At 39.1% G+C, this 27961-nt stretch overlaps 1 protein-coding gene across 1 annotated transcript in view; it reads left to right on the forward strand.

Moving 5' to 3' along the window:
• Window positions 1–27961, forward strand: part of rxfp1 (relaxin family peptide receptor 1) — a 121151-nt gene that overhangs the window by 88346 nt on the left and 4844 nt on the right. The window contains exons 6-16 of the mRNA XM_017692034.2: window positions 4782–4853; window positions 6357–6428; window positions 6850–6921; window positions 8579–8647; window positions 8996–9067; window positions 10203–10274; window positions 10609–10680; window positions 10904–10975; window positions 15088–15159; window positions 19053–19282; window positions 27519–27929. Of these exons, the coding sequence (XP_017547523.1) occupies window positions 4782–4853; window positions 6357–6428; window positions 6850–6921; window positions 8579–8647; window positions 8996–9067; window positions 10203–10274; window positions 10609–10680; window positions 10904–10975; window positions 15088–15159; window positions 19053–19282; window positions 27519–27929 (1286 nt within the window). The remainder of the gene's footprint in view (window positions 1–4781; window positions 4854–6356; window positions 6429–6849; window positions 6922–8578; window positions 8648–8995; window positions 9068–10202; window positions 10275–10608; window positions 10681–10903; window positions 10976–15087; window positions 15160–19052; window positions 19283–27518; window positions 27930–27961) is intronic.

The raw sequence follows: 27961 nt of genomic DNA on the forward strand, positions 1-27961 counted from the left end.
CCCATTATTTTATATAACAGGCACTCGCAATAGACATATTAGTAACAGTTTTAAGATTAATACAGAGAAAATAAAAAACGAATTAAAAGAAATATATAAAATATCACCGTAAATACACTTTTGGACTGTTTCTTAGACCCAGAATAAGCCTAGTTTTGGATTAAATTAGTTGTAATCTTAATCTAAAGTGCACTCATTGCTGATACTTATGTTCATTTGCACACAGGAAGCGAAATATCCATAGAAAAACATTGACCGATATTTTGGGATGCTCTGCAGCAACTGCACATGTGCCTAAATTGACCAGGCTAGAGGATTCTCTGGAGTGATGGTGCTCCATCCCATACCTTTGGGATGAGTTGAGGTGATCCAGAACTGATCATCCCACATCAGTACCTGACCTCACTAATGCCTCTGTGGCAGAATGCAATCGGATCTTCACAGCAATGTTCCAACATTTAGTGTAAAGCCTTCTCAGAAAAGGCCATTGCTGCACCAAAAGGGGAGAAATTTCCTATGAATCCCCTTCATTTCAGAAGAAGATGATGTGAAGGAGATGCTTTCCTCGAAATAACCCTAACTTAAAGTAATATTGCTATGATTTTATTAAACTCAAAAGCATTGTTGCAGGAAAAAATGCATCTAAGTACTGTAAAAAGTTTCTTTCCATCACTGCCAAAAGCAGAAACCCTGAACATCCCCCATAGGAATCAAACAATATCTATGCTCCTCTCCAGCTCTGAAAAGTGACAAACGGTCTTGGAGATAAAAGAAGCAAAACACGCTGGATTTTTCCCTAGTTTGCTTTTTTCCACCTGAGAAGGAACTGAAGGAATGAGCAGCATTTTCTTGTTTGGCTCGGCTGCCACGTGTTGGAGTGTGTATTTCAGGCTGCTGCTTCTGTGTCTTTGCGTTTTTGTTGTCACATCTCATTTGGGTCCATGGTTGAGGGAGATGGAATCAGCCCTGCATTTGCAGTCCCGTCTAAAGAGCGTCCTTGATCTAGTGACAGATGGAGGCTTTGCTACAGATATAAAACACATTTACAAGTGGCGACACCAAACACAGAGGGAATACCAATGAGAAATCACTACTAACACAACAGAGCTGCGAGCCAATTTGATTTGAGCATGCTCACAGGTTTTATTAGCAACTAATCATAGCCATGCCAGTGGAGGATACTTAGATCAGGGCAAAGAGGAGAAGACAGCATTAACACGTAATTAAAGATCAGTCAAGTCTTAACACATATTGAGAGGTCTTTGAATATTTACCTGAAGGTTTTCAAGTTAATTTTGGCATGTGTTTGGCCGTGCGTGAGGAACACTGGAATTTTCCATCTGATATAGAAAGTCTCAGATCTGCTTTATAGTCAACAAATGTTCACTCAGCTGCTACGTTCCATTAAATTAGTGTTGTTCATCAAATTTTGGACCCATGGCACCTATTTGAAGTTTCATCTCATGCCTTGATTTACGTTCGCTGTAATGTTTGATCCTTCAAATATTGTTCAAGTTAAAAATAAAACATTGCAGAGGTAGAATCACTTTGATTATACTCCCTCTCAGAATACATTCAGGCACTTTTATGTTCAAACACGTTCACTTCTGAGGAACAGATTTCAGAACCGTAGACTTCAGAAAATGACCCTTCCTTATCTTCACTCTTTTACAATTATACAGCTTGCATATTAGTTTCATCGAAGTTAAAGTTACTAGTAAGAACTAAAAGTAAGTAATAAGTCCTTGAAAACTAAAAGGGATTTACTTTCCAGGAATTCTACCAATTTTGAAAAAACTAGTCTGCATAATCTTATAGTTAACGCAATAAAGGCATTAAGATGCAAATAAAGGCACTCAGAGAGATTCTGAGGCCATAATACAAAAACTTCTGATGTCTGAAAGTCTGAAAATCTGCTTAGTCACCATGACAACTTCAGTTAGGCCTGAATTAAGGAAAGTTATTACAGCACAGCAGTTCTTAAGTTCTTATCCATCTTCAGATAAGAAAACATCATAACAGTAATATCCTAACTAGACAGAATTTCCTAAATTTTGTACTAACTTTAAGATAAACCCCAGAGGTCTCTTACTTCTGTTTGAACCATCTGTTTATATAGTTTTTATGTAGTGACAGGCAGCAAAGTTCACTATAACTGGCATAATGATGTTACATTCATCTACAGTGAAAACCGCGCTTTGACTTATGGATTTATTTTCTAACAGCATTTTAAAAACCCCGGACGCTGCAGACACAATCTCCACCAGCCTCTGTTATTACCTTTGTGTGTTACTGCTGATGAAAACTCGTCAGATAAAATATTCCACTGTTTGTGGTGAATAATGAGGAGACAGAGCTGAATGTGTGTCTGTTTAGTAGGAGGAATAACATTAGCATGGTCTGCTAAACGGTAGGTAACATTAGCTATCTGGCTAACTGGGCTTGATTACTCTGATTACGTTTTTATATTTACTAGGTAACAGACATGACAGTTGATTGTGGACTTAGTCCACAGTAAGTTAAGCTTTCTTAACTTGAGAGAAGATGCTGTAAGATAAGATTCCTGAGTTGAGATAAGAATAAGAAAAATCCTATCTTGACCTGTCAGAGGTTTCTGGAATGTGGCCCCTAGTGTGGAATTCTGTGAAATTTGTGGTAGAGAAACTCAGCAGCTTGGATTTCTTTACAGTGGTGGTAGTAAGAACCAGGCGTCACCATGTCTAATATAGCCATAATGTAAATATAGCCTTTTATTCACTATTCAAGATGACAAGTAGGAGTGGGAATCTTTAGGCACCTCACGATTTGATTATGATTCAAAGGGCAGCGATTAGCGATGCATCTCGATGCACATTTTACATACACAGACTGGATGTCTGTTTTCTCACTGTGTGAGGACTCAGTAGTTTTAAAGCAAAGTACTTGTAATGATCTGTAATGAATTTACTTCCAATATCTTTTATCAATAAATCAAATGGAAGTGATCTAGAAGGCTCTCATTCCCTGCTCTTGTTAGAGACGCTGCTGCCACTAATCTGCGATAAAATGTGCTGTTAGGGTGACACAAGATCCAGTGGTAATGGATGTCCACGCAGCACGTATTACAACCGTCCTACCTGATTAATTCAGTGATTTTATACCTTTGGTTTTGATCTCGCTGTAGAGAGTCAGGGCTCACTGTGTCAGTAAAACATTTTTGAGACTGGACGCTGAATCTCGGCTCCAAAGTGTGCAGCACAGCGTGAAAGCCCTGGTTCTCAACGACTGATAAATGGCATGCAGACTGCAGATAGATAGAAGTGAAGTCTCGCCTGGCTAGGAGCTACGAAAAAGCAGAGATTTAAGACGAACATTTGGAGATGAATGGACTTATTCGCATTTACAAGCAGCGCAGTTGGTTTCCTGGAACATTAAACCTGCGAAGAGAGACAATACCCTAAAGTTGTGAAGATGAAGTCACTTCTCTTTCGAATTTCCCCGTTCCTCCTTAAATGGTGCAGCAGCTAGATGGAGCAGGAAAATGCGAAAAAGAAACTGGCCAATGAGAAGCGACTTCAGCCTCGTAAAACAGCTGAACATTGAGAAACATTTTACAATAAGCTGCTCTACAATAGCTGCTCTGCAGGGCAGTCATGGGCTGGTGGTTGGGGAACTGGCCCTGTGACCGGAAGGTTGCTGGTTCAATGCCCAGTGCAGACAGTCCGTGACTGAGGTGTCCTTGAGCGAGACGCCTCACCCCCAATTGCTCCCTGGGCACTGTGGATAGGGCTGCCCGCCGCTCTGGGCAAGTGTGCTCACTACCCCCTAGTGTGTGTGTGTGTGTATGTGGTGTTTCAATTCACAAATGGGTTAAATGCAGAGGTGGAATTTTCCCATTTGTGGGATTAAAAAAGTATCACTTAACTTATTTCTGAGGAGGTTTTCTGGTGGAGACGGGAGGAAATTGACTATGGCTGAAGCATAGAGCAAATTAAGTCTGCGTTTTCATTCATTTTTTTAGCCTATACTAGGACATTAACACATACTGGACAGTAAATGTTGGGGCTCCCAAGGTGGCTTGGTTTTTATTGAAAGGACAAATGGCTCTTGTAAACATTTGTGTGGTGACTCCTGACCTAGCCTGGCTTTTATTGCACAGTGTGCCAGTTGGATTTGTCGCTCATCCAGTCGTGATTTTGTTATGTGCTTTTCGGGTGCTGCAGTTCCGCACTTCCAAGTTCTGTTTTTACATTCTGTCAACATTACAGTATAAATTAAATATTTAGAAAATTGATTTTTGACATTTATGAATCGATTCAGAATCGTTCGTGTCCACATTGCGATGCATCTAAGAATCAAGTTTTTGACAAGCGTATCCACTCAAGTTTGTCTATGTAATGTTTACATTATAAAATAATGGTAAATCTGAAAAAAAAGGTTTCATTATGTCTTCCTGTACAATGCCTTGCAGAAAAAGGTTTCATTATGTCTTCCTTTACAATGCCTTGCAGAAAAGGGTTTCTGCATTTTCATAATCATGTGTCATGTAATAGCTTTCTGTGGGGGAACTTTCAACACTGAATGACGTGATTTCCATCACCGCCACTCTGAACAATTCTGACCCCTCTGAATGACTTAACGTCTTAGTAATTTAATTATATAAAATCAAAGATTTCCTTTTGAGATTAATCCCAGAATGATAAACCAGTAGTTTAGGAGGTTAAACCAAGATAAACCTGCATTGATGATGACCTGCATTGATTTCTGCGAATGCTAAATCTCTCTCTGAACTCTTCTTTCAGATACCTGCAGCACAACCGAATCGAAGTGGTGGAACCCCATGCATTCCGGGGCCTTTACAACCTGACACGCCTGTGAGCACTAAGTTTTAAGTCTTAGGTTTTTTTCTCAGCTTGAAATGCTTAAAGTGATGGTTTGGGCCAAAATCATTTGTTACTGATCAGATAAAGACATGTTTGGTGTCTGAAGTTCATCTTTAACTGGAGCTATAAGGTCAATGATGGTGAGATCACGAGGCTGTATGACTAACCACATTGTTATCATTGTATGATAATAGTGTCCAGATCAACACATCGTTAAGGGTTGCAATGACGTAACAGATAAAGTTAGATTACACAAACACGGCCAGAGTGAAGTAAAAAGTTAAGTCCTCCTTTTTTCTCCAAGCGTAGCTTTGGTGACAAAAAATTCCATTTTCACTTCATCAGTCCACAGTTTCCAAAAGCCTTATCCAGATGGTTTTGCATATATCAGACACTGACTTTTGTGATGGGTTGGCAGATAAAGTGTCCGTCTGATGACTCATTGACACAGATCATGTTGTGTAATAAATGCCTTACAGTCAAATGGTGCACCACCACTCTTGTGTGAGCTTGTGTGAGCAAGTCCTTTGAGGTCATATGGAGGTTTTGCTTTGCCTTTCTGGACATAATATGAGTAGTTCTATCTGAGAGATTACTTGGTCTTCCAGATCTTGCCTTGAGTCCCACAATTTCCTTTCACTGGCGTTTCTTTTGAAAATTCAGACAGGAGGAACTGCTTGAAGCTTGAGCTTGAAATGCTTTGACATCTTTTTATAGCATTAGCTATAATTTTCAGATCTTCAGCTTCTTAGAGGACTTCATGGTTGTTGAGTGCTGGCACAATATTTGATGAGTTAGAAAGTTAATTAAGCTCTGGAATTTTCATCAGCCCACATTGACATGACAATTCTTGACCTGCCTAATGAGTCAGTTACCTTCTTAAATGGCCAGGGTGCAAAGTTTTGTTACACACCTCTATTACCAAAGAATAGCTCAGCCAGTTTGCTCTGTACTCCCTGTAGTTGCTGAATAATAAGCCTTAGTACATAATAAGTCTGGGATTTTAAGGAGTTAAAGCCTAACAAGTTCTTCACAAGAGTTTAGAATTGTACTATTGTATTTTTTCTACTTTTCAAGTAGAAAAGAGGACCATGGTTCAGTTGTTTAGTGTGCACCCAAACACAGGTAGAGCATTCACACTTGTCTTAATGAACCAAACTAGAGAAAATGTTTGATTGGTCTGCACCAAGACAGTGGATGTCAAGCTTCCCTAAGATTAAAAGCAAATTTATGTAAATTTGTTGGGTTTTTTTTGACCTGACCATTGCTTGAAGAGAATCCGATGCAGCTTTTGGCTAGATTGCTTTTCAGTGTGTAAGCTCCTCTGGTGGTTCCGGCGCCTGGCTGTCTGCGCTTTGGCTGGTTTTGTATTTGCTTCCTGCCTTCAGTCAACAGTGATAACAATGACGCGGACAGATGTGCATGTTCAGGGCTGAAGATAAAATGCTGTGAGACTGTGCTGAGAGTATCGCTTCTTTCTTCTTCTTTTTCCAGGTATTTGAGCCATAATCGAATCTCCAGCCTAATGCCAGGGGTATTCCAGGACCTGCACAAGCTAGAATGGCTGTAAGCATTTCTTCCTGTTCTCTTTTCAATGCTTATGATGTAGATGGCCTCGGGCTTGCAGCGTTCATGTAAGCCACATCGAATCGTAAGCCGTTTCTTTGTTACCTGGGATGTAAAATCATTATCCTGTAGCATTAGGTGACCAAAAGAGCACAGCCTTCATTAACACAGCTGTGACTCATTCTTCCACACCAGGTGTTGCATGAGTGTTTCAGTTCTTCAGTAAATGATTCAATTTGGCCTGGAGAGCTGTTCCATCACATGCCTGATTAAATGGTATTGAATTATAAGCCATAACCTTCATGCATCCATTAGCATTGGCCTGAACCAGTGCTGGACAAAAAAAACCCCACCTTGCTCACTGTTGGACTTCAATGTTTATTAATGAGCTCTTTGCATTTTTTCATTTCTTCATTTCAAGGATTCTGGAACACAACAAAATCCACCGCATATCCTCTCTGACCTTCTCTGGCTTGCGCTCTCTCGTGCTGCTGTGAGTTTCTGCCTTTGGTCCTGTTGCTATTTTGGCTCCTCTAGTCGTTTAGTACAAAACTCTTTCAAATGGAAACGCTGTTTTAAACGCTTGGCTGTGAATGTTAATGACTTTTCTTTTTAATGACTATACCAGCTTCCTATTACAAGTAGCAGAATGTCTGTTTTTCAGCACAGAAATGTTCTGAGCTTGTAAGAAAACTAGAGAAAAAGCACCGTTAACCAATCAACAACCAAGGAAATGTCCACATCACAACAGCTGCTTTGCCTTTGCATTGTGTGAAAGCTTTATGATGAATACAGCGATAGAAATGCCCCACAATTAAATTCTTTCACATTTATTTACATTAAAAGTAAAGAACACCTTTGACTTCTTATGTGCACCATTAGAAATGAAGGTTCTGTGCAGGTACATTTTTCATTCATCAAGGTACAAACAATGTAAATGTTCCCACAAAGGTACAACAGTGGTTTTAAGATCCAGTTGTGAATCTTAAATATGTTTTTCCAGGTGAAAAGTATATTAATGTTTTGAGAAAGAACAATAAAATAAGCCTGGAGACGAGATGGGGTGTGTGGAGTCAATACAACTTAGAAAATATAATTTAAATGGATTATGGTCCAATTTCCCTGGGTCAGTGGACAGCAACATGCAGCTCTTTTACTGTCCTGTTGCAGATCCACAGCAGAAGTAGACTTTAGGTAAAAAATAAAATAATCCTCCTTTACATTAAAATAAAGCTGATCGTTCAACGCCTAGGTAACGCCTAGCTAGTAGCTAATGAAAATACAAAGAGAGAGATTTAAAACGAATGTTGATCATTTGAGACGAATTGACTTATTTGTATTTATAATCACTCCAGATGGTTTCCTGATATATTTAATCTGCTACAAGAAACTGTCAAACACTAAGAGGTCGTGAAGCTGAAGTCAGCTTTTCGTTCGCCAGCCTCTTGTTCGAATTTTCCCGTTCCACCTTAAATGATGCAGCAGTTACATTTTGACACCTCAGGCACCATTTGAGGTGGAAGGGAAGAATTCAAGCAACAAGCTGTGAATGAAAAACTGACTTCAGCCTTGTAAGAAGTCAAATATTGAGAGATATTTAACAAAAATCTATCCTATTTGCGAAAAAGTTTCCTGCTAGAGATGCGAGAAAAGCGGCTATAGCTGAGCTAAACCTTAAAGCAGAACATACTTTTAAGCCTGTATTAGCACATTATCACATACGAAGTAATTATTACAACCAATATGATAAAATGAACATGTGGCTCCCAAAGTGTCCCGCTGGTGACATCCTGTATTAATAAAAATAATGCGTGGCCACGAATGCGTGGGAATGAGATGATTAAGTCGTGGACACGGCTTAGTAAGCCGCGATCTCATGGCCACGACTTAATCATCTCATTCCCACGCCTTACTAAGTCGCATTAGGATCTTGTTCCCAAGTGTTAATAAGGCGTGGCCATGCATTATTTTTATTTATACAGGATGTCACCAACAGGGGAATGTAGAAAGGACAAAACGGGTCTTCTTAACATTTGGGTTGTGACCTCTGGGCTAATCTCTCATACATTAAGTTAAATCAATGTATATATGTATTAGTACTTACATCCTGACTGTACATAAACCAACTGTGTGTGTGTTTTGTGTCACAGCGTTCTGTTGAACAATGCACTAACGAAGCTTGATGACGTTTGTCTGGAGATGCCGCGATTAAACTGGCTGTAAGTTTGATGTCTGAAAGTAACTCAGTGTGTGTACTGCAGGCTCTCAGTGTTTATTTATTATATAATAATATAATATATAATTAATATATTTATTATATAGTGTTTACTCTTTATTCGGGAGGATTCAGTGACTTTTCTCACGTCTGTCCTTTAAACACTGTGAGCCTGACTGACTGTGATCACTGGTCCTTCACTGCATGTCTTTACTATTTTCTAAAAATGTGGAAAATATTGAAAAAGAATAAAAATCATTGAGTTGGTGTGTATGTGGTGATGAATGTGTGGCTGATGCTGTACTGGTTCAATTCAGTGTGGTTTGTTGCTGTGTTGTGTGTTTATTTGTAGAGATATGGAGGGGAATCAGATCGAGGTTGTGGAGAATATGACTTTCTGGTCTTGTAGCATGCTAACAGTGCTGTAAGTAGATCTCAATAACCCCCATCAAGCCCTGCACACACACTGTCTATCCGTTCACACACTGCTTTCAAATAACAGCACTGAGCATCTGGGCAGCTTCCTGACTGCCTTCCAAAACCCAGTGATGCTACAAATGGAGTTCCAAACATTTCACTGATGACTGTTTGCCCCCCCCCCCCTCTCTCTTTTCCCTAATCCTCTATCTCATTCTCACTTTTTCCTATTTCTCTCTCTCTCTCTCTCTCTCTCTCTCTCTCTCTCTCTCTCTCTCTCTCTCTCTCTCTCTCTCTCTCTCTCTTTTCCCTAATCCTCTATCTCATTCTCACTTTTTCCTATTTCTCTCTCTCTCTCTCTCTCTCTCTCTCTCTCTGTCTCTTTACCTATCTGTCTCTCTGTCCTTATTTTCTCAATTCTCTCATTCTTTCTTTTCTCAATTTCTCTCTCTCTCTTTTCTCGATTACGCAATTTCTTTCCGTCACATTTTCTTTTTTTCTCATTTTCTCCCTTGTCTTAATTTCCTTCTCTCCTCACTTTTCTCTACATCACTCTGTTTCATTTTTTCTCTCTCTTTTCTATATTTCTCTCACTCTCTTTATCTCTCTTCATTTTCTCTCTTGTTTTCCCTATTTCTCCATTATTTTCTCTTTTTTCCTGTTCATCATCTTTTTTCCATTTCTTTCTCCCTCTCTTTCATTCCTCACTCTCATTTCCGTCTTATCTCTCAATTTCTCATCATTTCTTTTCTCCATTTCTGTCTCTACTCTCCATTTCTATTCATCTCTTTTTGTTGCTCTCTTTCATTCTACCCCTCTCACTCTCTCTCTCTTCTTTTTTTCTGACACTCTTTTGTTCTCACTGTTTTCCTTTCTCTCACTCTATCTCTCTTTCCTTTCTCTCTTGTTCTCTCTTTCGCTCTTTCGTCCACTCATTTTTTCTCTGTCTTCTTTGCTTTCTTTTGGTTTGTTTCTGTTATCTTCACCCTTTTTCTCTTTTTTATCTTTTTCTCTTCTCTTTCTTTGTCTTTATCTCTTCTATATTTCTCTCTCTCTGTTTCTCTCTCTCTCTCTCTCTCTCTCTCTCTCTCTCTCTCTCTCTCTCTCTCTCTCTCTCTCTCTCTCTCTCTCTCTCTCTCCAGGGTCCTCCAGAGAAACAGAATTAGTCACATCCATGAACAGGCTTTCTCTGTGCTCCGCAAGTTGGGCGAGCTGTATGTTTTGATCTGGTTTTACCCCACCCCCTCACCCCCCCCAACACACATAGAGTTTTGCCAAAATAATCACCCCAAAACATTCTCTGAAGTTTTAGGCCTGACCCACTTTTTTGTGCGAGTCTAAAAGTCCTGTTTTCATGTGTTTGCTTATCAGTTTTTCACGTCAGCACAATTTGGCCCGGCCGCCGCTAAACACGCTGTGAAATTAGACGTCTGTCCTCCTTCAAAGACTTTGTAGCACTTGAAGGATTAGCCTGATTGGAAAGCTCATCACTGAAACTTCTACCCTGACTACTTCAGAGTCCGCAGTAAACATTTTCTCTTCCTGCAGAGACTTATCCAGCAACAGGATCAAGGCGATCCCACCCAATCTCTTTGTAAATCTGGGGGACTTGTTGCAGCTGTAAGTTGTTTGCTTTCATGACAATTGTCTTGTTCTTGCATCATTTATATTCATAAAACTGCTTCGAATCGTCAAATCTTGAAGTCGCCTGACGTTCCTTCAGCTGTTGCATTATTCACCATCCATGAAGTCCAAACACATTCAAATGTCCTCTGAATGCATTCCTGTAGGAGTCGCTTCAAACTGACGCTGCCTTTCTCTCTTCTCTTCTCTCGCTTCACAGGAACATTTCATATAACCCGATCCAGGACCTGCAAATGGACCATTTCGACAAACTGCATAAATTAAAGTCTTTGTGAGTCATTTGTGATTCCATTTTAACCGTGACATCCGCCGCTGTGGCGCCGTGTTCACATATAGAGACCGCTTGACGGAGGAAACATTAATTATGTAAAGATTTCACAGTGCGTCCTCACATTAGGAACCATGTGCTGAAATTTGGCCTCTTAGAAGTGGGGATCACTTACAGGGAGAAAGTTTAAGGCTAAGCAATAAAGCCCTCACACCTGCCCGGCCTATTTAACAGTTTGGAGACACTGTGAATTCTTTTTCATTTGAATTGTGAAAACTTTTAATTAAGCAAGTAAAGAACATTTTGACTTGGTTAAAGCTGCACTTTGTAAGTTTTTTTTGTTGTTTTGTTTTGATAAAATTAAGTAGCATTACTGATTTAAGAGGACAAAACACAGGGGTGTGATATTCAACCAGTAAAAAGGCCATGCTAAAAAATCTCATTAAATCTGTGGAGCCAGAGAAAAAGTTTTTATTTCATTTTTAATTCATGTTGGGCTGTAACCCATACTGGCCATTATTTATTCAAAGTATGCAAAATCCTCAACTGTAAAATACAGACACTTGTAATAGACCTTGAAATATTCCAAATTTAATGGTCCCTGGGTGCTCTGCTTTTTAAATCTCCCCATTGGCTTGAACTAGACACCTGGTGTCTTTTCTTTGCTGCAAGTTCATTCATTCTTGGGCTCAATTTCTGAGCTGCTGAGCTGATATTAGGTGTTTATATTGGTTGACCTGCAGCTGAAGTGCATTTTGGTGATATGACTGGTGTGGAATTGTGTAGAATTGTGTAGAACTGAGCTGTAACCAATGTCCCATACACCATTGTTGAGGTAGAAGAGTCAGAGCACATGATGTTGCAGTGCATGCTGGGGACTGTAGTTCAGCACATTGTGAAACAGGCTAATTTTAATAGAAAATTTAGGTACTTTTGAGGGCTGGATAGGATTGTGTGGGGGCCTGATCTGGGCCATGAGCCTTATGTTCAACACATGGGTGCTAAAATATGGTGTGAGTCGCCCTGCAAAGCCTGAAAAAATCATTTCAAAGTCAGACATTGGGTTATTTAGTGTATTTCAGACCACATTGTACATATTTACATATTATCATCATACAATCAGGCTCAAAAAAGATCTACCGAATATATATATATATATATATATATATATAAAACATAATAAAACATAATAATGATGAAGCTATGATCACAATAGTAGATAATTCACTCACATCCTTAGAAAACACAACCTTCATCATGTTTTGACTGAGTTCTCTTTGAATACTCTTTCAATTTGTTAGACATCATCAGATTCATCTGCTTGGGGAAGGGGTCTGAAGTGCAACTCACTTTACAAAATGTTCTTCCATGTGTTGCATGCAATTACACGTTTTTACCAGAGGGGTCTCCAAAACAGGTTTAACTATAAGCTTTTGTATAAATAAAGGTATTGACTTAAAATGTATTTTTAAAATATAAAAATATAATATATAGTACACAGCAGAGAGGTGCATGCAGGGCATTGAAAGCAGGGATATATTTATGATACATCTGTTTGAAATACATATTTTAAATAAGTAAGTTTCAACTTATAAAACAATAAATGTTTTAATAAAAGTTTCATTCTTACATTTAATAGGGTTGTTGGAAAATTACTGTAAAATATTTTACTATTTCCAAAAGTATTCACTCACCCATCCAAATAATTTAATTCAGGTGTTTCAATCACTTATGTGGCCACAGGTGTATAAAACCACCTAGGCCTGCAGACTGCTTCTACAAACATTAGTGAAAGAATGGGTCACTCTCAGGAGCTCAGTGAATTCCAGCATGGTACCACGATAGGATGCCACCTGTGCAACCAGTCCAGCCGTGAAATTTCCTCACTACTAAATATTCTACAGTCAGCTGTCAGTGGTATTATAACTAGGTGGAAGCAATTGAGAATGACAGCAACTCAACCACAAAGTGGTTGGCCATGTAAAATGACAGGGCGGAGTCAGCGGATGCTGAGGCGCATAGTGCGCAGAGGTCGCCATCTTTCTGCAGAGTCAATGGCTACAGACCTCCAAACCTCATGTGGCCTTCAGATCAGCTCATGAACAGCGTAAAGAGCTTCATGGAATGGGTTTCCATGGCTGAGCAGCTGCATCCAAGCCTTACATCACCAAGCGCAAAGCAAAGCGTTGAATGCAGTGGTATAAAGCGCCACAACTGGACTATAGAGCAGTGGAGACGTGTTCTCTGGAGTGACAAATCACGCTTCTCCATCTGGCAATCTGATGGATGAGTCTGGATTTGGCGGTTGCCAGGAGAACGGTACTTGTCTGACTGCATTGTGCCAATTTAAAGTTTGGTGGGGGTGATTATTGTGTGGGGTTGTTTTTCAGGAGTTGGGCTCGGCCCCTTAGTTCCAGTGAAAGGAACTCAATGCTTCAGCAGACCAAGAAATTTTGGACAATTTCATGGTCCCAACTTTGTGGAAACATTTTGTTGATGGCCCCTTCCTGTTGCAACATGACTACACACCAGTGCACAAAGCAAGGTCTATAAAGACATGGATGAGCGAGTTTGGCGTACTTTCTGTGAGATGTGTATGTGATGACATCATAAATATACAAAATAATGTATGTAACTTCTGATTGGTGCCTACTCAGTAATTTGCCCAGACTTATTCAGATCAGTTTGATGTAAATATTGATCCAGAACATGAAATGTGTAGATTGCCAGCTTTCCATCCACTTTCAGCAGAAATTCTTACTTTTAAGTTTTGGTGTTTTACTTTTAGTAGCCTAGGCTAAACAATACCAATTTACAGAATGTTCTAGCTAACTATTTGACCCAACTAGCAGCCCACACAGTTAACCTTAATTAGCTGCTTTAGTCTATGTTAAGAGTACATCAGTTGTGCACATAAAATAAATAAATAAAGTATTTCATTTTTGTGCCTCAGTGTCTTTAACAACACTGTACTTGCAATGCCAGAAAACAGCAGGTGGTCAACCCATCCAGCTCTAGCATTTGTTGTGGCTCACAACTTCTCATCAAGTCTAAATGGGGCCTGTTTTGTGCTTTTTGTGAATCATTTTCACATTTGTCTGTGCTATTGAACTAAACTGTGCAGGCACGATATTTGAAAATGCACACTTCAAAGTCATTGGAGGCAGAGATAGTAGTACTAAGAGGCAGTGGCCTGTTAGGAAAAACATGAGCAAGAAAAACTCATTTTTAGATTTTCCACTATTTTACTATCAACAACATTCCATACAAACACCCAGAAGACACGTGTAGGTTCACGGGTTGTTTTGAAAAATAAACTTTTTTGCACTGTAGTCTTAGCAACCCCTGGTTTTCATTACCATTACTGAAAAAAACAGACATGATCAACTTTTCTACAGTGCACTGTTTTACATCAACCCGCTCTGAATGACCTTGTTTACATCTCAACCAATGCATTATGCAGAATTCCCCTTGAAACATCTGAAAGGTTTTAGTACTGATGAGTACTGTCTCATAACAAGGGGAGAAAATGGGTGGGCTTCAGCAATATTCTCAAGGTAGCACTGTCATTGATATTGTTCTTGACTAAATTAACTTGTTTAGTCTTTCATATGCTAATTCGGTGCGAGCTGATAAAAGAAAGCATTCTCGTTTGGATTGATAACATTCTGAAAAGCTACAGTAGGTGCCCCCAAACACCGAACGATGAACGTAGCTAGTCGACGCTAAAGGCTCTATAGTGGCACAACCAAGACATTTTGAGCAGTGACTATGGCACGAGTGCTCAGTTCTCTTTGGACCTTTTCACTTCATCCTCTTGTTATTAACAACACATATTCACTCGCACTCACAACCCAGACTAGAAAGCTAGGCTGGTAATTTGAGTAATGGGATGTTTATGTGTTCTAACCCTGGCTCAGCACTCTTAGCCAAAACGTCCTCATACAGTCTCTTTTCAGGCTGAACATCAAAGATTTCCAGAGAATGTCTATAGCAAAAAGGAGAAAATGAATGTACATTTGGTTGAGCTAAAAAGAAGTTAGGGTGTAGCATTTTAGAGCAACTTCTAAGACACTAATGGTCTCTGTGCTAAAAGAGAACCATCTCTCTCGCAGGAGCATCGAGGGGATCGAGATTGGGAACATTCACAGAAGGATGTTTGAACCTCTCAAAAACCTGACTCACATGTAAGTATTGCCTCCCACACAATAACCTAAAACACTCATTCACTCTCAAAGCAATCTTCAGCTCACTCATGCCCTGCTGAGCATATTAGCCCAGCATTAAGTGGATGGTCCCCGAAAACTGCCATTCAACTCTGTGGACTTATAAAGGGCCCATGTCATGGATAAAAACAGATATCTTCACTTTTTGAAATACAGCACTATTCAGAAGTCAAACCTGCTTCCAAAAAAGCTGCAATGCTGTGTAAAAAGTAAATTAAAGCAGAATACAATTATGTGCAAATCATCTAAACTCTGTATTTAATTGAGACATGTCAAAAGTTAAAACTGAGAAATTTTATTAAAGTTATGTAGTGCTAGAATACACCTGGTGGAACATCTCACAACTAATTGGCGTAATTGGCAAAAGGTGACCACCTGACTGGGTATAAAAAGAGCGTTACAGATAGGCTGAATCTTTCAGAAGCAAAGATGAGGAGGGGTTCATCACTCTGTGAAAGACTGTGTGGAAAAATAGTGCAACAACTCATAAATAATGTTTCTCAATGTAAAATAGCAAAGATCTTGGGGAATTCATTATCTACGGTAGATAATATATTTAAAAGATTCAGAGAATCCAGAGAAATCTCTGTATGTAAGGGACAAGACCAAAAACCAGTATTGGCTGGCCGTGATATTTGACCCCTCAGGAAGCACTGCATTAAAAACAGACATAATTCTGTAGTGAAAATCACTGCATGGGCTCAGAAACACTTTCAGAAACCACTGTCTGTGAACAAAGTTCATCACTGTTTCAACAAATGCAAGTTAAAACTCTACCATGCAAAAAAAAAAAAGTATATATAAACAAAGTCCAGAAACGCCACCGCCTTCTCTGGGCCTGAGCTAATTTAAAATGGACTGAGGCAAAGTGGAAATGTGTCCTGTGGTCCGACAAATCAAAATTTGAAAATTCTTTTTGGAAATCATGCAAAACGCCACATCCTCCAGGCTGAAGAGGCGAGGAAACATCTAGCTTACTATCAGAGTTTGAAAGCCACCATTCCTGATCGTATGGGAGGTAGGCATTAATGAACAAGGCATGGGTGACTTGCATCATTAATGCTAAACAATATATTCAGGTTTTGGAGCAACATAGGTTGCCATCCAGATGATGTCTTTTTCAGGGAAGGCCTTGCTTATTTCAGCAAGACAATGCCAAACCACATTCTGCACATGGCTCCATAGGAAGAGTCCAGATACTAAACTTGCTTGCCTGCAGTCCAGACCTGTCACCCATTAAAAACATTTGATGAATTATAAAATTTAAAAAAATGACAAAGGAGACTCCAAACTGTTGAGCAGCTGAAATCATATATATCCAGCAAGAATGAGAAACATTGCACTTTCAAAACTACAGCAAGTGGTAAACATGCCCCTTTCCCAACTTTTTTAAAGTGCGTTTGAAATGGACATTTTTTAAAATAATAAAATAAAATTACACAAAGACAAACCAAGTACACAGAAAATGTTGTTTTTAAGTTATGATTTCATTTATCAGAGGAAAAATGCTGTTCAGCCCGACCTGGCTCTAATCAACCGGTTACCCAAATTCAATTGACTATTGGGTTCAATTGCACCAGCCATGCCCAAGCATGATCACTGCCAGACCTGTTGAATCTAAACATCACTTAAACAGAACCTCTCTGGCAATGTGAAGCATCTAGAAGGTCAAAAAGCAGCATATAATGCACCTTTCTAAAGAGGTTCAAACAAAGATGCGAAACAAAGTCATTGAAATTTAATAGCCTGGAAAGGATTACTAAGGCTCTGGGACTCAAAAGAACCACAGTGAAAACCTTCTCAACCTGAAGGCTGACCTACCAAAACTTCACCAGGAGCACAGTAATGACTCATTCAGGACTTTACAAAAGAAACCAGGCAGGCATGTAAAGATCTGCAGGCCTCACTTGGCTCAGTTAAGGTCAATGTACATGACTCCACAATACAGAAGACACAGGGCAAAAATAGCATCCATGGGAGAGTTGCAAGGCCCAAACCTCTGCTGACCAAAAAGAACACAAAGCTTCATCATGCATTTGCGAAAAACAAAACATCTAAATGACCCCCACAACTTTTGGGATAATTTTTTGTGCATTGATGAGTCAAAAGTGGAACTTTTTAGAAGACATTGGTCCCGTTACATCTGCCGTAAAGCTAACACCACATCCCACCATAAGAACATCATACCAGCAGTAAGGCATGGTGGTGGCAGTGTTTTGGTCTAGGGCTGCTTTGCTTCTGCAAGGCCTGGATGACTAGCCACATAATGATGGAACCATGAATTCCGCTCTCTATCAGAAAATCCTGAATCCTGCCCATCAGTTTGTTACCTAAAGTTCAAGTGCAGTTGGGTTATGCAGCAAGATAATGATCTGAAGCACACAAGCCTCACACAAGTCCACCTCTGAATGGCTCAAAAGAAACAAAATTAAGGTTTTGGAGTGGTCGAGTCAAAGTCCTGACTTCAGTTCCACTGAGATGCTGTGGCAAGACAAGGGGCAGTTCATGCTTGAAAAACCCTCCAATGTAGCCTAATTAAAAGAATTCTGCAAAGAGTGGCCCAAAATTCCTCAAGACTCATTGCAAGTTATTGCAAACTTTTGACTGTAGCTCTTACTGCCAAGGGTGGCACAATCAGTTATTAGGTTCAGGGGCAGTTGCTTTTCCACATGGGTGATACAGATTTTGAATAAATCTTTATCTTTAGTACATGGAATGATCATTTAAAAGCTGTGTTTTGTGTTTACTCATGTTGTCTTTATCTTACATTAAAATTAGTAGGATAATCTGAAACATTTAAATGGGACAATTTAGCAAAAACAGAAGAAATTGGGTGAGGACAGATTACTTTTCGCAGTACTGTACCCATCTTTAAAACACAGTAACAAAAAAAAAGACTCTTTTGTTCAGTTGGAGAAAAAGACGTTAGAAATTGGTCATAAAAATTATTTATGTCTGTTTTCGTTTCACAGAGACAGACAAAACGTACAATAAGAATATAGGATATCTACCATTTAAGACTGTGCGCTTGCAGTTTGAGCCAAGATTAATAGTCTTTAGAGAAGCCAACCAGATTGCACATGCTCTGATGTCTTTATCTAGGAGGACCTCATTAAAAATAGATTCAGGCAAAAGTCTCACTAGCATTGAAACTGAGATGAATAGTAATGAATGAATAGAGTAGATTCTGTAGCTACAAGTAATATTACTTCATATTTAAGTTCCGTTACAGTATTTTGTCATTTATATTCTGATCAGCTGAAGTGGCTCATGAAACTCACAAGGAAAGCAGCCGTTGAGCAGGGCGTCTTTTGTAGCTGTTCCTGCTGATTGTGATTCCACTCCCAATTGTGATTAAGACCCATCTTAAAGCAGCTTCCTCTCTTCTCCCTTATGAACACTGTGCTGAGGATGAGTGGCACATTCAAGAGCACTCATACAGTTACGCCTCCTGGCAAAGAGATGGGAGAGAAAACGATGTAAAGGAGAGAAACACGACTGAACTAATCACTGATCGCTGTAAAGTTAGATTTCAGGAATTTTAGGAAATTCATAGAATGAGCTGAAATGAACTGTAATAACTACTATATGCAAAATAATAATAATAATTTCCTCTCTCTCTCTGTCTGGCTGTCTCTTTCTTCTCCTCTATTTCTCTTGCTATCTTTTTCCATCTCTCTGTCTCTCTTATATCAAATATGCTTTATTGGTATAACATGATATGAGACCAATATTGGCAAAGCTGTACAATACATGTTAAATCAAATATGTATAAAGATATTTTTCTCTCTCTCTGACTCTCTCAATCTCTCTCTCTCTCTCTCTCTCTCTCTCTCTCTCTCTCCTAATCTCAGCTACTTTAAGAAGTTCCAGTATTGTGGTTATGCCCCTCATGTGCGCAGCTGCAAGCCCAACACAGATGGCATCTCATCCTTTGAGGACCTGCTGGCCAATATTGTCCTGCGAGTCTTCGTCTGGGTCGTCTCTGCCACCACCTGCTTCGGCAACATCTTCGTCATCTGCATGCGCTCCTACATCCGCTCTGAGAACAAGCTCCATGCCATGTGCATCATTTCCCTGTGCTGTAAGAGAGCCCTGCACCCATTCAGTCACACTGCTGTTTCACTTTACTGACCATATTAACAATGTTAATTTCGCTTAACAATAACCTGAACACTTTAAATATGTTATGCAGTCTTAAGAAAAAGTTTGGGCACCCCTGGTCAAATGACATTTTGCTGATTTTCTATATGCAAATAAGTGAACATATTTTTTTTAAATGGCAAGTTTGCATTCAACATATTGGAAAAAATAAACACACACACAGACCAATTGCTGTAGTTTTGAAAGTGAAATGTTTTCCCATTCTTCTTTGAAATAGGATTTCAGCTGCTGAACAGTATGGGGTCTCATTTGTCATATTTTTCATTTCATAATGCACAAAAATGTTGTCAGTGGGTGACAGGACATTTGGACTGCTGGCAGGCCAGTTTAGCACCTGAACTCCTTTAATACAGAGCAGTGCTGTTATAATACATGCAGAATGTGGCTTGACATTGTCTTGCTGAAATAAGCAGGTCCTTGAAAACATTGTCGACATTGTCTTCCTTGAAAAAAAGACATAATCTAGATGGCAGCATATTTTGCCAAAACACGTATATATCATTCAGCATTAATGGTGCCTTCACAGATGTGCCAGTCACACATATACCCTCATGAATAGTAGCTTTTAAACTGTACACTGATAACAAACTCAGGGGACACAGTGTCCATGACTTCCAAAAAGAATTTCAATTTTTGAATCATCAACCCACAGGACACTTGTCCACTTTGCCTCAATCAATTCTAGATGAGGTGGGCCCAGAGAAGGTGGCAGCATTTCTAGATCCTGTCTAGGTCCTTCTTTGCTTTTTAGAGTTTTAACTTGCATTTGTGGATGCAGTGACTAACTGTTCTCACAGACAGTGGTTTTCAGAAGTGTTTGAGTCCATGCTGTACTTTACACTACAGAATCATGTCTGTTTTTAATGCAGTGCTGCCTGAGGACCCAAAGATCATGGCCAGCAAATACTGGTTTTTGGCCTTGTCCCTTGCATGGGAAAAAAATAGGAAATTCTGATGTTTAAAAATATTGCTACTATGTTGTAAAGCACATATCTGTTAAAAGGCTTTGAAATTAGTTCTGTAACAATTGAAATTAGTTCTAACCCTAACCCTAACTCACACCACACCTCACATATATAATTTTTTTATTCATTATTATAATCACCTAGAAAATGCACATGTTTTTTAGATCAACATTATTTGTATAATTTTTATCATCTTGTTATCAATATGCTTACTAACATACTAAATGCATGGCTTTTTTAGGTTTATAAAAGTTATTACTATATTATTACCACACATGTGTACATGCTTATTACCAATCTGTACAATAAAATGCTACTGACAAGACATTCCTTTGCTATTCCACAGATGGTATAGCTGTGGTGTAACAGGTGGCTTCATGATAGATTATGTACAGTCTCAGATTTCACCTTACAGCAACACTCCCTTCACAGCTAATTAAGCCCGCAGAGTCCTCCTGAGTTTTTTGCGTTTTCGGCAGGTTTCACACACCATTTACGCAGCGCACGAAGAAAAGGCATCCCTGGTGTGCTTAAGATGTGCCGTTTCCCACATCTCAGATGTGTTCCTTAAGCTATTTCAGAGTACTCACGCATCAGGGGGAGCTGTGAGCATTAAAAGGTCAAAAGTATAAAAAGAGTGTTGCTTGGAAAAGTGCAGGATACAGAACAGCTTTTATATCATTTACCTGCAGAGTCTTTTAGTATTCATAACAGAAATGTCCAGCCTTTAGCAGTTCAGTGGTGTAGTCAGCTATATTTACGTCTAAGCACAGGGTGGGAAGTGTTCTCTCCATTTTTACACAACATGTGGGAAGCCTGAGGGCAATTTATGTCCTACAACTGCACATCACAAATGGTGGGTAAGACTTATTTCAGCAAATACAATCCTTAGAAAAAGTGTGTCTAAATTAAGAAAAAAAGTCTTAATGTACTTTATGTATTAAAAATGTACTAGAAATGTACAGAATATGCCAAGTTGCATTGGTTATTAGAATTTAAAGGGAAAATAAGAAGTTAAATATAGTACAAAACATGTTTATTCTCTCGCTGGGTTTACAGGGTGGATTTTCTGGCAGGCTAGATCAAACATCCTCAGAGGTCATTGGGCTGCGGGCCACACTTTGGACTTCTGTCTTAGAAGAAGGCTTAGGCAATATGCAGCTTTTTTACTGCCCTGTTGTGTATCGCCAGCAAAATTAGAGGTTTAGGTAAGAATAATCCTCCTTTACAGTAAAATAAAGCTCTGCTGATCGTTCAACAAAGTTTTAACCATTAATGGTCTTAAACACTGGAGTTAATGTAGGACTGCTCATTAACCCTTTAACCCTGACGACTGGCACACTGGCACATAGCAACCTAAACAACAGTCTCGCCTATCTAGTAGCTAACGAAAAAGGCAAAGAGAGAGATTTAAGACGAACATTGATCATTTGGAGATGAATGGACTTATTTGAGTTTATAATCGCTCCAGCTGGTTCCTGATGCATTTAATCTGCAACGAGAAACTGTCAAACTCTAGAAAGTTGTGAAGCTGAAGTCAGTTGCTTCTTCACCATCTTCTTGTTCAATTTTTCCCATTCTACTTTAAATGATGCAGCAGTTACATTTTGATGCCTCAGGAAACAGTTAAGGTGGAACGGGAAAACAAGAAGCTGGTGAATGAGAAGTTGACTTCAGCCTCATAAAAATCAAACATTGAGAGATTCCATTTTGAGGAAAAGTTTCCTGCTGGACATGTGAGACAATCAGCTATAGCTGAGCTAAAGCTTAAGGCAGAGCAAAGTAAATCTGCATTTTAGTTTAGATGATTTTGCTTCTAGTACATCAGCACATACTGGGTCATATTTACAGCCAAGATGGTAAAATGGACATAAAAACTTGTGGCTCCCAAGGTGGTTAGATTTCTGTTGAAAGGACAAAATGGCTCTTCTTAACATTTGGGTTGCTGAGCCCGGCCTTAGAAGAACCCTTTTTGCTCCTTAAAAATTCCTTTCTCTGCTTTTGAGTTCTTTTTCATCATCTATTGAAAGGTTCTTTAAAGAACCTTCTAGCAGTTCTAGTTGTTTTCAACCTGTGAGCCAGAGTGGTACCATTGGGGGGGGCTCAACTATTTCTTTGGTTTAACTGCAAATTTGTTACAATATAAAGAGACTTTTGTCAAACATATTTTCCTGTGTTTTAATATTAGTATAATATTTAGGTTGTGGGAATTAATTGCAAAAATAAACATTTAGGTCAGGCTCTTTGATATGTCTGCTATGTTTGTTTTTCAGTGCAAAACATTTCAATTTTTTTTCCTTTGTGGGTAAATGTTACAAACAGGGTCTTCCAAAAGGAAAGCTGGACCATAAACAACCAAAAGAACCACTGTATCTCAGACTGAAGAGACCAAGCATACATAGAAACGAAACTGCAGCAGTGAATACCCAGTGCTAAACTTCACATTTACTGGAACTGAAAATGAGCTACTACTGCTTTGTGCTGTAAACCTACTTAATTGAGCCTGAACTCTGTTCACACTTTTCTTTCTCCAACCTGTCCTCCACTGTAGCTACCAAAACAACATCATCTTATCACATCATCTCATAAGGTGAGCTGGAAAAATTTGAGTTGGTTCTCATGGACCACTGAAGCTTTAATGTCAGTTGTGGGGGCCGTGAGTTGCAACAAGTTCTGTGCCTCTGTTTCAGTGGTGTAGTTTTAATTATAAAGGGATGTACTGTTAATCTGGTCATCCCGCTTTCTTCTGTCCATTTCTGGATTGACACAACAAAATAAATGATTATACCTAAGAACTGAATTGTTTGCACACCCTTTTTTTAAACCCTTACACCAGTGACAGCCCACTTGTTTACAAGTATGCCTACAAAATTAGCTTATAGCCTGCCCATTTCAGAGAGCTGACATTAGTAAACCTTACCCTAGATCTGTTAATGTGTCATGCTACTAGAATACTTGTCTAGCTCATAATGCTGATATATGTAAACATTGATATTCACAGGACAAAATGAACCCGTCATAATTGTTTATTAATCATTGACCAATCACCTTATGCTCCATGGAACTTGGGAGCAAGACATTATGATATAAAAAAATATTGGATATATGCAAAAAAACTCACCTTTAGAAGTTTGCTTATGGAAACAGCCAGAGCCAGGTATGTGCCCAACAACACCACTGCTCTGTTCACCTTTGCACCAAAACTGCTTTTTTTGGAAGAGTGTGTCATGCTTCTTTGCCCTTATACATCACGCATGATTTCTCTTTATTACCGTATACTTTCTCAAGTGTTGGAGGATTTCCTGTATTTCTTTTTATCGTCCATCGGCCATGTTTATGTTTTTTGAGCTGGCCACTCTTGATTGTCAAAAGTGTCATGTTCTATGAATGTTTATCCCCATTTTTACAGCTCTCCCAGCCACCCAACCACTCTCCTGTGCACTCGGTGTAGTTGTCTGTGAAATTAGAAATTGCTATTGATTCCTACTTTTTGACATGCTCCAAATATCAAGATTTAAGAAAGAGCTGTTGGGTGACGAAGGTTCGGATCAGATCTGAAGCACTTGCTGAAGTGGAAAGCAGTTCCCAAGAGTCTTTGCTTTGATGTCTCCATCATGCTCAAATGCAGTAATTGATTAACATATAACCGTGGGGTCAGCTGTAGATGAGAATTTTCCAGATGGCACTGTTTGCTTGGCTAGGCATGGTCAGGCGTGTTCCAGGGACCAAGAATTCCATCAAAAGCATTAAGCGTGGTGATGGTTTAGGGGACTAGGATTGCCAAAGGCGTAGAACGAAACCTCAAGCATTGAGTACTTTGAATAAGCACAGTCCCACTGAAAGCGAAGGGCTTAAAAGCGCACACAGTTTTTATTCTTATTTTCTATAGTTTCTCCTTGTCAAAGACATGATTGGAGATGCAGAGAATCAAGCATTTTGAAAAATCCAAAGCTGTGCCATAGAAACAAAACTTCTACATATACTGTTGATTTCTGCTGGTCTTCAACCTCCCAGCATATTTGGACTGCATATGCAGAGTCCAGATGTAAGGGGTGATGAGGGTAGATGTAAAGGAGGGAAGGGAGGGGTATTTAGCAATGTGCACTATTTGACCTGTCCATGCCAGCAAATGCAATAGTTAATAGCTATTGATGTGAAGTTGGATCAGCTTCAAAGAGCATTGACCAAAACCCCATTTAAAGTTAACTACAACTCAAAAGGACCATATCGCTGGTCATAATGTGCACCTTTCATCATATCATGCCATTTAAAAGACAAAATTCTTGTTTTGCCATAATCTTTGATTAACACCTTGCCAGCAGTCCCAAACTTTTATTACAAAGTCTGCTTTATAACCTAAGAATAGCTCGACCAGTTTGCATTGTAGTCCCTGTTGTTGCTAAATAATAAGCCTTAGTATGTACTAGGCAAGGGCTTTTAAGGGGTTAGAGCTACGCTCTGTAAGTTTTGGGGTTTTGGAGACCTCTCTGGTGGAAATGCATATTGCATCAAACATGTGTAAGAACGTTATCAATTATTGTTAGCAATAAACATCTGATTAATAAACTATGCACAGGTACGTTTTAATGTTGTTAGCTAGCTAAGCTAATTCAGGAGCTTACACCAGCAGCTACACACCACCAGTTACACTAAAGGATTTGTGGAAAGTTGGAGTAAGAACTGTCGACAAAGCAGAGAAATCTGAGTCTGTAGGTTTCTCAACTATTTCAGACCAAACCACTCTAAAAGATTTTGTTTACAGTCCAACAAGTGAATCCTGCTGGAATTATGAGAAATTGATAGATTTCCCTTTTGATGCTCACCTGTAGCTAAGCTTTGTTGTCCAGACACATCTTGTGGATTGCATGGAAAAGTAACAGCAGTCAAAGATGCAGCATCACTTTATTTTTTGTGTGCAGAAGAGATGCGGAGGAGGCCATGGAGAATGGCAGCTTGCATGACTGGCTTAGCTGGTAGTCGCATTGGAAGCCCATGGCTGCTTTTATTGAAGGCTTTAATAAGGTGTCTTATTTGGAAGCTGCTATCAAGCTGTCCGTATTCATAACCAGCGTTGTGGTAATCCTCATCCTTCCAGCCTTCATGATTTATTGAAGATGCCCGTGTAAGGGGTTTAAATGAAACTGAATCACATATGGCCTTATAAGATGTCTTTCTGAAGTGCACTCAGTCAGCAAATAGCCAGAGTCATGACAATGTCTGCGACTATATTTTCCATTACAGCATGCTAAGGTACCTGATTAAAATGAATATGAAGGGTCTGATCCATGGACAACTGAATGTATTCAATTTCATGAAATAAGAGAGTTTGGTGTTGGAATAGCCCTGCGATGGACTGGCGACCTGTCCAGGGTGTATCCTGCCTTCCGCCCGAAGACTGCTGGGATAGGCTCCAGCTCCCCCCTGCGACCCTGACAGAGAAGCGGCTTAGAAAATGGATGGATGGATGGATGGATGGTGTTGGAATATATATGGAAACTAAGTTGCAAAAAGGGCCCATTTTGAATTCTGGTTTCAGTGCTTTGAGAGGGAAACCCGTGTGAATGCATACCACTGTCGCCAGAAGAAAACTCCAAAATGGTGACTTTACAGGAGAATGAAAAAAACAACTTTTCTTTAATGGAAGTCAGTGGAAACAGACTTTTTTCATGATACAAGGTTTTCTACTGACAGCAGCGATATGCAAGAAGGCAAAAGCACAAAAGAGCAGTGACCGTCTTATTATGAGTACTAATGGGCCTGTTTCATAAACCACACCTATGCAGTAATTCACAACAGCCATTTTTAAATTCCAAAATAGTGTTTGTAGCAGTGCAAAATATTAGAAAATCAGCCTGTTTTGTCCATGCAGGAAAGGGTTAAACTATGTAAACAGTTTGTAAGGGTTAATTTGAAGAAAGAATTAAAATTATTATAATTTACTATACACCAGAAACACTGCTTTAGTAGAATAGGACGAAAACGAGTATTTTTGAGAATGCTGTTTCCAGCTAGCCAGTGAATATCCATAAAACTGAACTGAGACCTAAACCTCAAGCAAACTCTTGTTTCCTTGTGCTGTTTTACTTTTTTGGACCTTGGAGCAGAGAGTGGTGGGTATTCAAGATCAATTAGATGGGTTTAACTTTTACTTTTACATTAGGAAATTTCTCGTCGTCACTGGTGATCTGCAATGGTATTCCTCAAGGCTCGATTTTAGGCCCTCTTTAGTTGTCTAATTTTATTGTATGCAGATTTAAGCTTTTAATACTTTTTTAGCTTTTCATTTTTTAGTTTACAGTAGATTTTACTAAGAACACGTGAACATATGTAAGAAACTACGTACGTATGTGAATTTTAACTAGTGAAAATTCATTATTTAAAAATAAAAACTTTTACGAGCCAAGGTTGAATATTAATTTTCACACATGGTAATCCTGATATCAAGAGTTACATATTTTTCACTAGTATTATTTTCACATGTGTAAACTGAATTCCTGAGATCATGAAACTAGGAAATAAATGTTAAAGCAGCTGCCACAGTAATTACATTTTCAGCATGTTAATTTAATTTTTAACTATAATTAAACAATTAAATGTTAATTGTTTTAGTAATTACAATGAATTGGAAAAAGGCTTGAATTATTATTTATTATTATTATTATTACTTAATTTAGAAAATATATATTACATGCTAAATTATTATTCCTAACACTAACATTTCATAAAAAGTTTTTCATATATATGTATTTTTTATGGTTAAATGCATCTTTACCAAAGTTGTCAGCACTTTTTCCTTTAAAATTCATAGCTCCATTTCAATTATTTGTTTTTGTTTCTTTCATGATGTTAATTTTAATAGCCAACCAGATTTAAATGAGCCATTAATATGTATATAACTATATATGGATTTTGATTGGCTCTTGCCTAGGGCATCGGTGAACATACTGCTATTTTAAAGAGAGACCTAGTTACCAAGACAGCAACTTCAAAAACATAATTTGTTGTTGAGATCTACATGTATTTATCTTCATCATGTGCTGCGTTTTGTGCCTTTATATGGGTGCCTGACTGGAAATAGAGAGGAGGCCATATCTCTCCAGTTCTTGCATCACTCCACTGGCTACCAGTACAGGTTAAAGGGTCTTTTGTTTGACCTTCTCAAGCACTACTTTACCTGTGTTTTCTGGGCAGGTGCTGATGGTTTGATGGGTGTCTACCTGTTCGTGATTGGGGCGTATGACCTGAAGTTCCGCGGAGAGTATAATCGTCATGCCCAGGCATGGATGGACAGTGTGCCGTGCCAAGTGGTGGGCTCTCTGGCCATGCTGTCCACAGAGGTGTCCGTCATGCTTCTCACTTACCTCACTTTAGAGAAGTACATCTGCATCGTCTACCCCTTCCGCTACCTGACCCCTGGACGGCGTCGCACTGTCACTATACTGGTGGCCATCTGGATTCTGGGCTTTATCATTGCTTTCTTACCTCTGGTGTGTAAAGAGGTGTTCCGGAACTTCTATGGCACCAATGGAGTCTGTTTTCCCCTGCATTCAGAACAGCCAGAGACTGCAGGAGCACAGATCTACTCTATTGTCATCTTTCTGGGTGAGTAAAAAGGCAACTGCAACTGATATTAG

Source organism: Pygocentrus nattereri, chromosome 8, assembly GCF_015220715.1.
Source record: "Pygocentrus nattereri isolate fPygNat1 chromosome 8, fPygNat1.pri, whole genome shotgun sequence".
Lineage (NCBI taxonomy): Eukaryota > Metazoa > Chordata > Actinopteri > Characiformes > Serrasalmidae > Pygocentrus > Pygocentrus nattereri.